Below are 12,739 nucleotides of genomic sequence, written 5' to 3'. Positions count from 1 at the left end.
CATACACAAGACAAGGAGAAAAATCACAGCCAGTTTACCTCTTTCTGTCATATGAACAAAACACATACAGGGAGTTTCATCAAAATGGAGAAGTCCACCAGAAACTATACAGGGCACTGTCCATACTCAATATAGTGAATCAAAGCTCAGATGGATAAACAGGAAGTAGGTATAGAACACCCTGGGTTAAGGTCTTCCATCTTTGTCCAAGAGGTCAGGAGTAAAGGGGTTGACCAGGTGGCAAAGACTCAGCTTGGTGTGATCCTGCCAACTGCTCACAGTCTTTGGATTTGGATTTTGCTTCTCCTGCTGAATCTTGTTCAGTGAATGTATGCAATAAATCACACAGCTGTGTTCCCACACTGTCTCGGCTGGTTTACAAGTTGGTGTCACTTTGAGTTAAGGCTCTGAGAATTTTAATTGAAACAGGCAAAAGCACATACTGTTTTATGGCCAGGAATCAAAGCCATCCAGGCAAACAGCTACTGCAGCTTTTCTTCCTATCCTTCACGGTGCCCCTGAGTTTGGGTCCATCCTCAGCACAGGGGTAAACAGTATTGATAAACACTCATCTCCTTAGAGAAGCAGGGGTTTGTTCAGTTGCAAACCATGAGAAATGCTAGCGATCTTCTTCATCCCAAAGTGACTGTGTTAAAAGTAGTAAAGTTTAAAAATAATACTACTTTTCATTTTTTTTCTGTTTTCTACATGAACTCTAGGTTGATAAGCTTTTGTAATTTTCTTTAAGTTCAAAGACAATATCTATTTATTAGTAACATCGACACACTATTGTGCTAAGTAAATTGAGGTAAGAAAGAGCCAGAAAGTGTGCTTCTTCTTTTAAAGGAATTAGCAATCTTCTTGAAGCAATAAAACAGAAAATACAGAAAGGCGAGGCAGGAATAAATGTGGCTGGGGATAAGCATATTTCACATCCTGGCACATGAAGTGAAGATCCTGGCAGCTTCCAGCTTGCTGCCAAGAATGTCTTGGGAAGAATCTTAGATTATACCTAGCCTAGGGACTGCGACCAGGAGGTCCCAGGGGAGAGAGCCCTGTAAACCAGCAACAGAGAGAAGAGCCAGCAATACCATAGTATATAATTTCTACAAGCTTAAAACCCATATTTCTGTGACTTCCCAATGAAAAATAAGGCAGCCCCCAGGAAAAAAGACTTTGTGATTTATTTTTTCTGCCACATGTATCTAAGGTCCAATGTGAATGAGACTTGTGACTTCTAGAGAAGGAACAAAGTTGACTGATTCAAGCCCATGTTTCAAAGCTTGTTTTCCATAAGATGTCTCATTCTCTTCTTAGGGTAGAGTTAAGGAGCAGATTTTATATTTGTGATATGTCCATTCACTCATTTACCTGAGAATTGTTTGGGAAACTTACTCATGGAACACCTATAAGGTATCAGGCCCAGAGGAGGCTCCCTTTCTGCCTGGCATCCAGAGATTGGCATCTAGACTAAATAATTATTATCTTAGGCCTTTGGAGCCAGTGGAGTCAAGCTTTCTGAGAATACAGCCCTGGGGAAACCCGGTTTAGTATTTCTGTGACAAGTCCCTGTGCTCAGGGACACTCACAGCAGTGCATTGCTCAAGAGAGTGAAGCTCCATCTAATGAGGTCACATGAGTGGACACGGGCATGAATATGTTAACTGCATATTTGGGTCACCATGCATCTTGGCATCCCGGCAAGATTTGACCTTTGTATGAAATTTTAGGTAAATGGAGCATGAAGAGGCTCCGTGGGAACACACTCTTATCATTGTCAGACTAGCCTCAGTGTTGTTGACATGCCCACCTCATTACAACTTCACTCCTGGAAACTCACAGGCCCATTTCTGGGGGGTGGGGGGGGGGGGTTCACATCCAGATACCAGAGACATCTCATAGATTGACTCAGCCCTGAGACAAAGAAAGTAGGTACCTCCCATATCTCTCCAGTAGCTACGTTGTCAAATAAGGGGGTTTTGAAGAATATTTTTAAGGAATAAAGGGCTAGAGAAATGTCATATTTGACAATCTTGTAAATTCCTAAGAATAAGATCTAGAAGCAGGCTCACCTTCGCCTGCTCTTTTCTTCTGTGACCTGACCTGCAAATGCTGAGTGGCCCTTTGAAAGAATCAATTAACATTTTAGTAACTACTCAACGCATCACTTCCCTGGCTTATCCACAGGCTTCTGGAGCTGTTGATGTCTGTGGACCATTTTTGGAGATAGCATCTTAGGTGTGCTTTCTTGGAGAATTAGGATATTTCCTCCCTTTCCTGACAATATGCGCTGTGTCTCTGTTTTCAGGCAATGTCCTGGCCCACGCAGATGAACTTATTACCCATTCTGTAGAGCCCATGCATCTCTGTGGTGGGGTGGAAAGCAGGAGGTGGGTGGTGTGAGATTTATATGAAAGTAAAATGAGCAAGAGAATTTTAGATCACAGTGCACATGAAGAAGAAATGAAAAGGTGATATGCGACGGTGACAGGGAGCAGGAAGGTGGAATACTGGCCTCACCATTGGTGGCTTTTTTAAAGGTTCTCTTTATGAATTTTTTTTCACAGCAACTTTTGCAAGAATACTTTTCCTAAAACTCACTCTTACTCTCCTCCTGTTGAATGTCTACAGCCATTTTGCTTTCAAACGACCGACTGAATAAAAAACCAGTCTCTTTATATTTAGCAAAAGGTGTTTCTAGTAACTGAGAAACAACCACGACCTGTCTGCCCAGGTTCTGTTTCTGCCTGTGTTATGAGTGTGCAACAGTTTATGACAGGGAACTTAAAAATGCTTGGGACCTGCCCTCCTTGTGATAGCTGGTGCAGTTTTCTGCCCCTGCCCCTCCAAACCTCCATGCATGTGAGCATGCATCCACCCTCCCATCAATTTCGTTCTTCTTTTCTCTTTGTCTGAAAGCAACTCCAGAAGAAACCAACATAAAAAACTGTCATCTGACATTTAAGCAGACATGCACACCCTAAAAGCTGTTATGCAGTTGAATGTGATAGCGACACTCTTGTAAGCCCGGCACTTACGATGTTTAGGCAGGAGGATTATGAGAGTAAGAATAGCCCATGCCTCAGAAAAACAAATGAAGGGGGTAGCCCTATGGCACACAAATGGAACCAACCTTTGCGTCCAAGCAACACCACTCTATAGCTCTCTGAAGTTCAAGAGCTCCACACTCACTGACTAAGCATCTGGGCATGACTCAGGGGTGGCAGGTTAAGTTGCTGTCGTCTGCCTTTAAAATTCAAGAAATAACACAAAGTCAGGACCTTTGAGTCAAAGCCCTACCTTTGAGGGTGTCGGGCAGTATTGGCCAGAAAGCTTCTAGAAACACCTGGGACCAGGTGGCCCAAGTCATAGCATGGAATCCTAAGGGAGAGGTGAGAGTAGAAGATAAAGATAAAGAAAAAATCAGCCAAGTGTTATATGCCAAGGAGCATGGGTGCCCATGCCAAGGTGGCCAGCCCCAGCTGCATGCTGGGAAGCCCAGCCCATGGAGGAGGCACTCATAAATATCAGCCAAATTAATGAAGCCATTAATCCTTTAATGAAAGACTGGGAATTTGTTGGTTACTAACTAGTTTGATTATCAGGTAAATTCATTGGTTAGGGCTATTTTAATCTTCATAGTCTTTTGATGTTCATGTCAATCATATGTGTTCACTATAGTTTCCCATCATCTATGTTGGTATCTGGGATTACAAGTCATTCTTCATGATAGTCTATACATGCTTTCACTGTAACTGTTTTCACCATGATTACAAATTTCTTTTTCAATTGAAAAGGGTTTTAGAATCCTCTTTGATAGTATGCTTAATTAGAGGATGGCCATGTCTGTCTTATTCCTAATTGAACATGAAACATCAGACTCCACAAAGCCAGATATAGAATGCATACCTTCCTCTGTCCTTGTATAGCCCAGTCTATTTCCCCAGCTCTGGGATTACAGTTGTGAACACACTTGTCCTAGAACACGTGTGTGTCTTAGTGAGTGATATTGCTAGGGTAGGAATATAAGTTTACTGGAACTTTTGAAGTTAAATAAGATTGTAAAAACACATTAGGTAGGGTAGAAAAGCTCCTCATAGGTTTACCAAGAAAGTTATTTAGGATAAATTGGAGTAAAACTCTGGTCTAACTGATGAAGGGGACACATTAGCTGTGAGGTTGGTTTTAATTATTTATTTTTATTTCAAGCTTTTTTTCTTTTGTCCTTCCCATAGCTCCCCTTGGAGAAGACTGTACATCTGTCACAGACCTACCAAGTTCCTTCGAAGGACAAGTCACCATAAGTACGTACCCCTTCTAGTTTCGGGTGGTTTGTCTCACCCTTGGGAAGGGCATCTGGTGTGTTCTCCACTGTTACCATTCAAGTTGGCTATGACGTTGTTTCTCTAAGGGGAGAATGACTGTGATTCCACACCCCATTCTCTTTCCCATGTTGGCTTGACACTGTTCTCTGATTGACTCCAGTGCCCCATTCCTGAGACATCAGTCACTTGAAAACCACTTTCCCACATTGGGAACCCGTCTGTGTACTCCACAGCACCATCATTTACTTGATCATTCCCTTCTCCTCCATAAAATGCATTTGTTTTTCCAAAGAACATGCAAATGGAAAACTAACAGCACTTGTCATAAGTTAAAGATAACCTTAAAGAACATTTGAAGTATAAGATAAGGTGGATAATAGTTTTCAACTTCTAGCTATGGAAGACTCACCTGAGCCACACTCTGTCTAACAGAGCAAGTTCCAGCAGTCTCAGGGATGGAGACACCCCCATGGGAATTTTCTTGTTGATATAACTAAGTACATGCTGATGAAGGCCACAAGCTTCCTGCTATGTGTTTCAATATCTCTTATACCATACCCACCTCAGATCATCTATAGAAAATTGCATGTACCAATTTAGAAGTTGGAAAACACTCATCAGAACTTCCCAACAGGTTAACTTATAAACCCTAGTGATTTTGCTTCTTCTCTCATTGGGAAGAAGAGCATTGTTGAGAAAGGCTTATTTCTGCTTCCTTGGAGCCAGACCCCAGCAGAATGTGTGGACACAGTGGCAGTGGTACTGGGATGAGTGCTCCCTGGACTTTGTAAATTCAGCCTCTCACTTGGCCTGTGCCTTGTCGGAGTCAGAGGATGCCTCACATCCCAACAGCTACCATGTGATATTAGAGCAGCAGCTATTCCTGAGCTTCAGTTTTCTCTTATGTATAAGATACAACATGTAAGAATTGTCATGCAACTCTAACATGTCTCATGTGTGCCTGGCCCATATCAGATGCTTAAGAAATGCTTGATTCCTATGGTTCCTGAAAATTTCCTCCCAAGTCCAGATTTCTGTAAGTTTGATACTGTGGTTTGATTATGTCTACCCCAAGAGTTTGTGTGTTAGAAACATAACTCCCAGTGACACACCATAATAGTAATTGAGGTTGAGATTCTTGAGAAGTAGTAGGTAGGTTTGGATGGAGTAAAGAAGGTGAGGCTTGATGACATCAGCAGCTTTATAAGGTGAGGAAGAGAGGCCTGAGCTGTCTTACCACATGATGCTCTCTGCCATGCGACGGCAGACAATAAGAAGACCCTCAGCAGGTGGTGTTCTTGAACTTCTCAGCCTAGACTCAAGGGCCATAAGCAAAATAAACCTCCATTCTTTATAAATTATCTGGGGATGGAAAGATGGCTGCTCAGTGTTGAGAGCACTAACTGCTTTTGCATAGAACCTGGGTTCAGTTCCCAGCACCAACATGAATGTTACAACTCCCCAGTTCAAGAAGATCGAACACTCACTTCTAGCCTCTGGGTTCCTGCACACACATGGTGCACATAAACTCATACAGGTGCACACACACAAATATTACATAGATAAAGTTTTTTAAAATGATAAGGCAGTATTAATTGCCCTGCCTTGAAGTTCAACAGAAAATGCAGTCATTGGCAGTCAGTAATCTTATCAGATCTTTCTCTGCAGACATTATCAGGGTGATTGAGACCTTGGAATGTTTTCCAACATTTGTTTTACTAATAGTTTCATTTAAGCAAGCTAGATAAGTGAAACAAAAGGAATCCTTGGTACCATCCATGCAATTCAGCAGAAAATAATCCCAGAGAAGTGCACACAAAGTAGCTCTGGCCAACTTTGGTTTAGCAAACCAAAGATTCTGGTGTGTGTGTGTGTGTGTGTGTGTGTGTGTGTGTGTGTGTGTGTGTGCTAATTTTAAGGTTTAATTTCCTTGAGGATGATTGAAGCCCTAGCAATATTTAGACAATCCAGTTTTCTAGCCAGATGTAGGGGTTTGCTTAAACTGACAAGAGCTCCCCCTTGGAAAGAATCTCTCTAATGGAGTGTAATTCTGTCTTCTTTGTGGAAGCTATACAACTGCTATTTCAGACCCTTTCTGGAGATGGATGGAATTAACAGTAACAAAATTTGCACATATTTCAGAAGGGACTGTATAGGGCGGGAGAGTTGTCACCAATGGAGGCTCCAGTTATTTTAACTACTATGCTGGATGCTAATCACAACGTATCACATGACCCCAGGCAGAAGGCAAAGTGCCATTCCTTTACCAGTGAAGAAACTGAAGCTCCCAGGGTTACCTTGTCTAGAGCTATCCAAAGCTCAGATTCAAATGTGGGGACTCCTTAGTACCTCAACTTTCTCTTCCCCGTTTTTCAGAGCATCTCACCCACTCTATCTCAGCACTAGACAGACAGATGTTTTTAAGCAAAAGACAATAGCTTCAAAGTCATGCTATACGACAATCCACTGTCTTTCCCATACTCAAGATATGTCAGCCGCGAAGTGCTGAAGGTGCCTCTCTGTCTCCTTCAGCTATTGTCAACCGTGACGGTACCCGCTACAGCAAGAAGGGCGAGTATAGAAAACACCAAGAAGACATCGATGCTGCAAATTCTACGGATGATGATGTCAGCAGTGGGTTCTCCAGTGAGAAGAGCACCCCAGGAGGCTATGTCTTCCACACCTACCTTCCCACTGAATCCCCAACTGGAGATGGAGACCAGGATGATCCCTTCTCCATCAGGAGCACCCCGGCCACCAGTAAGAAGAAGGGAATCACTGTGTTTTTCCTATAGCGGTTCTTAGACTAAACACCAATGACCCTCCTAAGCAGTGTTTGTTTCCGGTCCTCCCTAGACATCTAGATCTGGGTGATCTCATGTGGGGAGTCGGGCTCCTGGTCATCAGTGTGCGTCTACTCTTCCTCACGTTTCCTCCAGATTCAGTTCTGCAGTTCCTCTCTTGGGCTAAGGGGTGGCACCTCGGGGAGGTGCTTCTTTTCTCTTCCTCCTGGTGACTGAGCAATGCCTCAGACGTCTTCCAGAAAGAAGCTTCAGTGCTGCTTGTCTCACTCTTGTTGTCTTTCACTATGCTAAGACGGTTCTACTAAAGTTAGGGCTGCGGACTGAGCACTCCGCTCCACAGCTTCCTTTTATAACCTTGTCTTAAAATCCTATGTTTTAACCTGATTTTTTTCCCCCTCACAGTTCTGATTGCATAATAACCAGTCATATTCCTTAACCAGAATTTTCTAAACCATTCCTTTGTTTTTGGTCTAAGGAAACAAAATGTGAAGGGTTTTCTTTTTTCACACATACTTTTATTGATTCTTTGGGAATTTCACATCATGCACCCCAATCACACGCACTTCCCAGTCCTCCCAGGTCCAACCCTCCACCTTAATAACCTCCCCCCCAATAAGAAGAAAAAAAAGAAAAAATATACCAAACCCACTATTTGTTGTCCATACAGTCACTGGAGCATGGTCAAGCTCCCGGTGGTGGGAGGGGGTTTCTGGGCACCTTTGTGGGGTGCAGAGTTCTAGATTGCCATCTGTTAGGGAAGATCCCAGTGCTCTTTGGGTGTGTGCGGGTGAGAGCAGAGGAAGGCTGTACGTGTGTGCTGCATTGGATGACTTTGGGTTTGTGCAGCCGGGCTCTGTTAGAAAGGTGCTCAGAGCTCCTTATCGCCTCCATTCCCCTCTCTGTACTTCCTCTGTTGCTTGTTTCAGAACGGGGTTTCAGTTGGCTGGGCTCCCTCTGTGGAGGATTATTCAAACCAAAAAGGGTAACTACGTCTTCACTGGGTATCCTAGTATGGTGTGGATTTTCTCAGTTCCTGGCTGCAACTCACCAAGGGTGGACTCTGCCTTTTTCATGGTTGGGCAGGAATGTACTGACTTGTGAATATTCAAGACAAGGCCCTTTTGACTCAGTCACTCAGAAGTCACTCAGAAGCCAGGAAGCCTCCACAGCACTCTGATGTAAGCTGGACTCACTCAGCAGTGTTTTCAATTCTGTTATCAGGTTGCTGAGTGAGGGGAAAGGGTGATGTGAACAGGTGCAGGATTCTAGTATTCCCAGAAAATTCTTTGAAGTCTGTCCAAAAAAATTCCCCATCAAATTCTGCAGGCTTAGAGATAGCTCAATGGGTAAAGTACTTGCTTTGCAAGCTTGAGGACCTGGGGTTTTTTATCCTCAGCATCCACATAAAAATGTGATCATGACAGCACGCACTTGCAATCATCATACTAGGGGGACAGAGACAGGAGAAGCCCCCAACTTGCTGGCCAGCTAGTCTAGCCAAATCAATGAGCTCCAGGTTCAGTGAGAGATCCTATCTAAAAACTAAGGTAGAAAGTAATTGAGGCAAACATCTTTATGTCAACCTCTGGCCTCCACACATGCACGAGTACACAGACTCCGTCAGTTCACAGAAGGCATATCCTTTCAAGCATCCCACACCCTCCCAGGTCATTTATCCTCTGTCAAAAGAGAAGCCAGGGTGAGTGAGGTTTTCATCCATTCACTCCACATTGTGTGTCTTCTCTGCTCCAGACACTGCTCTAGTTTATGGGGGTCAGAGGTGGATCCACCTTCGTGGCTACAACATCCTAGCTCAGAAATCAAAGGAAAGGAGTGTGTGAAGCTTAGCAAAAACATAGCTCAGGATTTGAGGGAAAAGGAATTTTGCTTTCATTTTTACAGAGCATGTAGCACAGTTCCTTTTAATGGGCAAGGAAGAGAGGCTAATTTGCCCACCAGGGTAAGTTTACTTGGATGTAGCATGTGGCTTGCCAGAGTTGGCACTGATAAGCCTTTTGAGTAGAATCCTCCTTTCTGAGTCCAAAGAGGAGCTTCCCACGGGCTTACTTATCACTGTTGGGCGGAGGGTTGAGACATAGTGAGAGGGAGTGGATGCAGATTAGCATGCAGCAGGGCAGAGGTCGAGAGCCAGGCTGGCTGCAGACAAGGAAGAAGCTGTGTTTGGCTTAACCAGCTCATTCCTTCCTCAAGGGTGCTCAGTGGGTGGCCACAGGGAAAGCTAGCAAGAACAACAGGCTCTGTAGCCTTGGGTTTTCCCACTGGCTGTTAATTATAAATGTTATTTTTGGAAGAGTCTGCCTGGAGGTGTGTCATCGGCCCTTTCTTATTGGTCATCTGGAATTCTCCGGAATCAAGGAGCCTGAACTAATTTAGAAATAGGTTCCTGCCTTGGACAGCTCTACTTCCTGTCTTCTGGGTGTCAAATGAGTAATTTGTTTTCTGTCTCAAATGACCTTAGTTGGGTGGGGCAAATTGGAAACTGATAGCTGGGCTGACACTTCTTTCATTGTCTCCTCTCACACAACTCTATTTAGGAAGATGGAAATAATGCTCCTTTGTCTTCTGCATGGCCATTTCTGGGTTAGCTGCTTTTCTCCAGGGTACTTCATGGTGATGGCCGGAAACTAAGCATCTTTAGTGCCATTTTTTGATAGTGGGAAGTCTGTAGACTCTTGTGGGTGCCTTACTGGGGGCGTTGTGGGTAACTTCTATCTCTGCTCTCACTAATGTGATCTTTGGCATCTGTGATGTCCTGGTTCTAAACTGGAGTTCACATGGGATCCAGTAGGTTCTCCATGGTATGAAGGAACCACCTGCAGTATGAGAAGACCACAGACTTTCAGAGAGGTGTTTGATTTAAAACATTTTTTTAAAAGCCCCAGCTGATTTAGACATTCATCCCAATGGCATCTGCCATTTTGTTTCTATGGAGGAACATTCTAAAACCCAGTCCAACTTGAAAGTCAGATGAAAGACTTTTTTTTTTAATTAACAAATGTTCTTTTTATCCTTTCTCTAACTTGAATAGAGTTCAACAGTTCTTTGCTTCTGTCAATTCTGTGTGGGAAAGAGATACATAGATAGGTACTGAAGAAACTTTCATCTAGTGACAGCATTTTAAATACACACCTTTTACAGAATTCTTGCCCAACTGTGAAGTTTAACTTGTGTTTGATGAGTGTGGGTGGAGCTTAGAAATGGCAGTTGTCACAGGCTACCTGGGTACAGTGCTGAACAGACAGAAAAGATGCAGACATCCTCAAACACCCTCTGAAGATTCAAGAACGGAAGTCACTGTAAGCTGGGCTACACTGAAGACCTCCAGATCATGGCTGAACAAGGCCATCAGTAGAACAACTCTTTCCCCATCACCATTACTTTGCTGCTTGAGTTTTCTCTGGTTGTGATTTGGCAGAATTTGAATAGAAGACCAAGAAGCACTGAATTGATGCCCAAATCTGCCTTTTTCAAAATGCTGTCCTAAGATTTTGTGAAATGTTAGGAGGCTGGAAAGATAAAAGTGGACCTTAACTTCCCTTTTTAAAATCCTCATTCTATAATAAATAGAGATATCTATACAGGACAGAGTACAGGTTTTATAGAGTACAGGGGAATCTCACTAAATGATATTTTCATAATTAATCTAGTTGCCTCAACTGTGCACTCAAACAGCCACGCAGCATCTCAGAAACAAAATAATTGGATATGGTTTTGGTTTGGTAATTCACAATCCACGACTCAGACTCAGGAGCCCACCACGACAGCAACTACAGGTAAACTACCGTGTCTTTTGCTTGCCACCTGTCTTCAATGAGGTATTAAGGATGGGTGTTCATTATCATATCCAGACAGCATCCTTGCTGGCATCACGTTCTGATATCATTCAGTGGCCACAGAGACCTGTGGATCTAGTGTCTCCTAAATGCCCTATTTTCATTTGGCAACATGAAATATAGAATCAGATTATTTTTCCTACAACTAGGAGAGTCATTCATGAGGTGACCTCCAGAAAGACATCTACTGACCAAATAATCATATCAATAAAAGAGAGAAGTACTGATCCATGAATAAGAAGCATAAACTTTTTTTTTATTCTTTGGACACTGAAAACCTTTTATGAAAAAGTTCTAAGAAATGACAATGACCTGTTGCTTTATAACATCATGTAAGGGTCACAAGTAAGCTCTGGAGACACTTGGTCATTAACTCTCAGGTATTTTGACTTGGCAGTTTTACCTGGGGTGTTGAGAAAGGGAATCAGTCTATAATAATGGGAGGAAATAGGGATTTCTTCTTTTATTAACTTATATGGGCAGATAATATGGCCATATTTCTAAATATGCATTCTCCCTGCAGACAGGGTGTCATAAAAATGGAAAAATGGCCTTATTCAGTTGCTCACCTTATGAGTGTCTTAACTGGTGAACTATGTCTTTCTTTCCACAAACAATCATGTAAGGAAACTCTGCTGATGTTCCTGCTGTGCTTAGCACATTACAGGGATTAGTATGGTGAGGTGAGTGGGTGTAGGGAAGAGATGGCAGGGTAAGAAAAATGCTTGCTGTTTGTTATGCTGACATGTATGATGCACCTTCATAGGACAAAGAGTGTGAATGGAAGGGTTCTGTGGCAGTGTTTCTTCTTGGATTGTTTCTCAGCTTTCTTGATAGCTGGCAAAAGAAATTTCATTGATTGTTGTATTTGGAAACTTACTGATGGCTCCAGCTTTCTCTGTTTAAACTTATCCTTGTCTTTTGGTTTCCTGTTATTTTATATTCCTATGTGTATCGCAATGACGTAATTGACATCCTTTGGGAGTGTTCAAATCAAGACTGTTGCTTTGATATTGGTGGAGTCATTGGGTCCCTTCATTTCTCCCTGTTTTTCTTGGTACATTATACTATTTTCTAAAAATGGAACTCAAGATGGACTACTCTTTCTTGCAAAGTACAGTGTTGACATGAAAATGGTTATGGGCAAACTCTCTGCACCCTCCTTGGAAAACGGTGGGAAGACATCTTCTTCTGTGCCCCTCTACTCGTCCCATTCTCGCTTGCTTTTGGGATTCATGGGGTTACGTGCCTGTGACTTCCAGGAGAATATCATCCCCTAAACTCCTGGGAATGATATTGGTTGGCCACCTTCAATTGTGAAGAATATCAAAGGACGTGGGTTCCTAAGAGCTGGCCACTAAATCACAAATGCTCAGATTTGGAGAGGATCTTAAATTGTTTAGTTCAATATTAAGTTATTTAAAATATCACCTGATATTTTAATTCTAGTTTTTAAAAGAACATTCTTGTTCTATTTTATAGACTGAAACTCTAGATAATTCTCATGCAATTTTTGAGACTTCTCTGTTGCCAACTGGATTTCAGACAAATATCTGGCACAGGTTCTTTATATTAAGATGGAAACATGAACCACTTGATATTTAAGGCCCTCCACCTCTGACATTCTATGGACTTCTGTTTGGGCTCCTGAAAGAAACAGAACTTCTTCTCTCTCTTTCCTCCCCCTTCTTTCTACTACCAATGTCAAGAGAAGATGAGTCTCTGGGTAGGGAGAGAGTGAAAACATTTGCCATGC

At 42.7% G+C, this 12,739-nt stretch overlaps 1 protein-coding gene across 5 annotated transcripts in view; it reads left to right on the top strand.

Moving 5' to 3' along the window:
* Cd44 (CD44 molecule (IN blood group)) overlaps positions 1–12,739 on the top strand; it is an 85,734-nt gene that overhangs the window by 39,168 nt on the left and 33,827 nt on the right. For 4 of the 5 annotated variants that reach the window (XM_076570168.1, XM_076570169.1, XM_076570170.1 and 1 more), the window contains exons 4-5: positions 4,236–4,304; positions 6,858–7,085. In XM_076570168.1, coding sequence (XP_076426283.1) covers positions 4,236–4,304; positions 6,858–7,085 — 297 coding nt within the window. Of the gene's footprint in view, positions 1–4,235; positions 4,305–6,857; positions 7,086–10,797; positions 10,924–12,739 lie in introns of all 5 variants that reach the window. The other variant, XM_042275813.2, reaches the window with a different exon arrangement.

The sequence above is a fragment of the Peromyscus maniculatus genome, chromosome 4, assembly GCF_049852395.1.
Source record: "Peromyscus maniculatus bairdii isolate BWxNUB_F1_BW_parent chromosome 4, HU_Pman_BW_mat_3.1, whole genome shotgun sequence".
NCBI lineage: Eukaryota > Metazoa > Chordata > Mammalia > Rodentia > Cricetidae > Peromyscus > Peromyscus maniculatus.
Note: the sequence above shows the minus strand (reverse complement) of the source record. Positions and strands in the feature narration are given on the sequence as shown.